At 34.1% G+C, this 4731-nt stretch overlaps 1 protein-coding gene across 1 annotated transcript; it reads right to left on the bottom strand.

The window, feature by feature from the left end:
- Window positions 1-2047: 2047 nt before the first annotated feature.
- LOC140877449 (uncharacterized) lies at window positions 2048-3389 on the bottom strand. The gene is made up of 5 exons (XM_073280986.1): window positions 3334-3389; window positions 3118-3247; window positions 2735-3028; window positions 2540-2641; window positions 2048-2443 (listed from the first exon to the last, which is right to left on the bottom strand). Exons 1-5 carry the CDS (start codon window positions 3387-3389, stop codon window positions 2048-2050), a joined length of 978 nt encoding a protein of 325 aa, XP_073137087.1.
- Between the last annotated feature and the right edge of the window lie 1342 nt (window positions 3390-4731).

Here is a 4731-nt window from a genome sequence, read left to right as displayed (position 1 = left end):
TTAGCATTCAATCTCATCTAATCTCACAATTGCTTAAACACTTCAAAACTTGTCAATATAACCGACATTCAAATCGATATCGTATCGGTTACAAACCGGCACCGAGAAGTCCTATCTATTAATTCAAACAACTTATACATCCTTCAAACATTGATATCTACTTCATATCAATATCATTTCATCACTAAACATTCAAATTCAGCACTTGCATTTTTCAGAAATTTGACAAACAAGAACTGACGGCGTAACGGCTCGAATTCGGTAATTCCAAAATCATAAACAACATCTTATCTATCAAATAATCTAATTTTCATACTCATTTCCAGCATTCATACACGTTTCCAGCAGCACATAAATTCAGAATTCTCAGAAAATCTTCAATAAATGAAAAACATGTCCAAACGACGATCTTTTCGCGAACCGACTTAAATATACTATCGTCGTATATACTAGAACACGTTTATACAATCAAATCTTAATTCTAAAAATATCATTAAAATTAAACCATCTTAAAATTTAGCCAAACTTACATCAAAGTGTAGCACTCGAAACCGTGATCGCAAATATACAATCAATTTGAAATTCTACCGGCCGGACTGAGTTCTATGAATTTTTGAAATGAAGGAATCGACCATGGGAGCTTCTTCTTCAATGTTTCTGCTTCCCTTCGTTTATTTTGCTGAGTGGAATGAATTGGTTATACCAATTCATATATGTATCACACGTGTGATCCCACTCACATGCCTAATTGCATTTTGGTCCCTGAGAGCTTGGTTATTTGCAAATCAATTCTTCCTCAATTATTTGCTTCTAAATAGATCCTTTTTATATCCAAACTCATAATAAAAATATTAAATCTCATAAATATACAACCCAAATATTTTATTCTTTTAATTTAAGAATCCCGACATTTAATTCTCAAATATCCGTAAATTCTCAAATTAAATATTTTCGGCTCGAAAATTAAATCTCTAATTTCCATAAATTTTCAATTAATATTTTTCCCAAATCCAGAATTTAAATCACAAATTTCAAAATTAGTAACTTAATATTTTTAGGCCTTACAATGTCTTTTTAGTTTTCATATTTTCTCAGTCAAAGTCCCTCAATTTTTACATTAAAAAATAATAAGTATTTTTTTATCTTATTAAATTGAAAATATAAAGTTTAAAGATTATACTCTAAAAAAAAAATTCCAATAACGACAACTTTTTATGTCGCTATTCTGTCACTAATTGACGTTAGCGACAAAACAACGACAGAATCTTGATCGTCAGAGAATTGAGCGTCGCGCACTACAAAAAAAAATGCCAATAACGACAACTTTTTTTGTCGCTATTCTGTCACTAATTGACGTTAGCGACAAAACAACGACAGAATTTTGATCGTCAGAGAATTGAGCGTCGCGGACCTGTTTAACGACAGAAAATGACATTTTGTCGTTAATTGCAACGGAAATTTTATTTTTGTCGTAAAATATTAGCGACAACTTCCTAACTACTGTCGTATATTATTACCGACAGAACTAATATTCTGTCTCAAAATCTGCGACACAATTATATTTCCGTCATTAAATATTAACGACATAATTCCTATATTTGTCACTAAAATCGCGACAGAAATATAAATATCCGTCGGTCACCAAAATTAGTGACGATATTACAATTTCCGTCATTAAATTTAGTGACAGATTAATAATATCCGTCGTTATATGTAGAATGAAATCCCCCACCCAACCCCTTTTTTACCTCCCCTAGCCTACTCAACACAATTTTAATTGAAATGCAGTACAACCTCAACATTTCTCAAATCACGATATACATAAAATCCTATCAAGTTTAACACATTACACCACCTATTAACATTCAAAATATATTAATCCATCATCCAAAAATATAAACACAGCATTTTACTTGCAAGCATAGTGGCCACAATCCACAAAATATATGCAATTCAGTTATCAAAATATGGGATGAGTATTGCGACGCACAAAGTAGCTTCAATACTAACAAAAAACAGTCTAGTAACCAAGACATATCTAAGGAGACTACGGATGTGTGCTATCATCATCATAATCACGAAAACTCGAAGAATGGATGGAATGAGGATCAATAAGTGCGTGCTCCATCAAGTAACGAACCTGCTTCTGCAAACTAGTCAATTCCTTTGTAAGTTCCTCAACTTTAGAAGTCGCAGCGGCAGCTTCAGCTTTAGCGGCAGCCACCTCCATAGATAAATTAGTACGTGTGCGTGTGGCACGTCCCGACATAGCTTCTGGATACAAAAGCTCAGCCTGCGAGCCAATACCATACACTTTCCTCTTTTTAGCCCCACCAACAGCCAATATATAGACTTCATTTTGAAAATCTGGAGTTGGGTTCTGTGTTGACCCACCATCAGCATCATGTTGTGATGCTTCAAGAAACCGAGCATTCATCTCGTCCTAGGATAACGGTTAAAAAAAATTGATTTACAACAACTGCATCTGTAAAAAAATAAAATGCATAATTCAACAATATTTATTAATTATCAAACTCACATCAACAGCCTTAGACCTAGCATCAACCCACGTGCCATCTTTTTTTTGATGCAGCGTTTTGAATAACTCATAAGCACTTGCATCGCGGCCCAACTCCTCACGCTTCAAAACTAACGATGCTTAGAAATATTGACACATATGTGTGTATATACATGTGTAATTCATTGATATATCATAACATAAATTTATACTTACCATTTTAATTGAATGTTCGATAAAGCAATGAGAACCTTCAATGTGTTTAACCACCCCTGTCCCGGGCCCTTCAGGCTCTGTGTTTCTATTCTTTTTCGCTTTATCGGACTTATTCTGCCACTCAGATGACCTCCAGATTTCCTTCCAATTGTTCCAAACCTGGAGATTCACCCCAAGTGGGGGGTTCAGCTTTGTTTGCCAATTGCAAAGTGTTTTTCTATACTGATTGGCTACAAGACTTTTCCACATATCCTTAATATGAGCGTCATGATCAGGACGCCAACGATATGTTTTCTGCAGTTCAAAGCAACTAAATAAATATTTGAATACCCATAAAATGTTTAACTAGTTAATAACATATATTTTTTAATCACTAATCTTACCACAAACTCGCCCCAGTAGTAAGCCTTCATCGCAGTATCCACAAATCGCCACGTGTAACCCCCCATGCATTGTTTCTTAGCAAATTTGTCAGTGATAAATGCCGAAACTTTATGGCTGTCTGGTAAAAACCTACATCACATATATCATATAATAATTAAAAAAAATAATGCTCAAACAACTTAAAAAGTAAATATAAACAAAACAATGTGACTTACTTTCTACCCGAGGCAACAATCAAGATCCTAGAATCATGGGAACCTTCTGAAGCCATCTGTGCTGATGAACAAACTCAAATACATGTATGACAACGATCATCATGCACGATAAAAATATTAAAATACATTCTAACCAAATATAAATATTAACATCCACACATTAATTTTTTAGTATATGACAAACATTCATAATCATATCTACTTAAAACTTATCAAATTAAAACATCATCATCAGAGTACACATCGTCATCTTCACCATCCTCATCTCCAGTTGATACAACGATGTCCAATTCATTTTCATCAAACTCCTCTAATTCATCTATCTCCTCATACAAGATTTCAACATCTGTTAGCGCAAAAGATGTGGTTATATCCTCAACGTCGATGATATGATGTCCGATTTCCTCATTCTGAAATTCATTATCTACAACCGACACAACATTGGGAAGAGGTGCTTCAATATATGATCTTGGTTGCATCTTGCACACTCCCAACCATTCATCTGTTGACCTTTTGACATTTGGGTAAGTAACATAAACAACTTGAGAAGCTTGGACTACAAATATGAAAGGTTCATAGATATTCAGTCTTTTGTTCTTGTTAACATCAAACATTTGGTATTTTGGATGATGTCTTGTTCCAGTTTTCGGTGTTGGGTCGAACCATGCACATTTGAACAATACAATATGCTTTATAGGTAACCCAGGATATTTCACTTTGATTATCTCCTCTATGTTACCATAATAACTTATCTCATTGTTTTTGTTGACTGAACCTTTTACTGTAACTTCAGAATTACTAGTAGACCTTGTTGCACTGTGGCGTAGAGTGTGGAATCTAAAACCATTGACAAAATATCCACTATATGATCTTACTTTACGTAATGGACCCAACGCAATATTTTTCAGACATTTGTCCGACAGATTTGCTCCCAGTTGTTGTACCTATTTAGGTAAAAGTTTGAAGTCAAATATATTTTTAGATGGCATACATAATATTTAACAATTGCATTAGAGGAGGATATATATTAATTACGTATCGTTCAAGCCATATGGAAAATTCCGTTTGCAGCCTTAAATCCATCTCAAATGAGTTAATGGCTGAATTATTCAATTGTATCTCAGTCTCGAAAATGCTGCAATTAATGAAAATATTCAGCAACATATATAATTCTCATAAACACAATAAAATACCAATGAAATTAATTCTTACCTGACATATGGTTTCACCTCCTCACAGTTGAGCAGTATGTATGTCCGTGTTGCATGGTACTCTATGTCGTCCAATCTTCTGAACCTAGAAGCACCCATTGGTCGACCGATGAAATTAAATATAGAAATATTGGAAACCTCTCCACTTTGTGAATTATCCCCTTCATCATTACGTGGTTGTTTCCTC

Source organism: Henckelia pumila, chromosome 2, assembly GCF_033568475.1.
Source record: "Henckelia pumila isolate YLH828 chromosome 2, ASM3356847v2, whole genome shotgun sequence".
Taxonomy (NCBI): Eukaryota; Viridiplantae; Streptophyta; class Magnoliopsida; order Lamiales; family Gesneriaceae; genus Henckelia; species Henckelia pumila.
The sequence above is the reverse complement of the archived record's forward strand: the minus strand, read 5'-3'. Positions and strand labels throughout refer to the sequence as shown.

Coding starts and splice junctions, on each gene's coding strand:
- LOC140877449 (XM_073280986.1), bottom strand. CDS start 3,389: ATGGCTTCAGAAGGTTCCCATGATTCTAGGATCTTGATTGTTGCCTCG. Junction 3,248..3,333: donor ATTGTTGCCTCGGGTAGAAA/GTAAGTCACATT, acceptor TATGTGATGTAG/GTTTTTACCAGACAGCCATA. Junction 2,444..2,539: donor CTAGGTCTAAGGCTGTTGAT/GTGAGTTTGATA, acceptor CCGTTATCCTAG/GACGAGATGAATGCTCGGTT.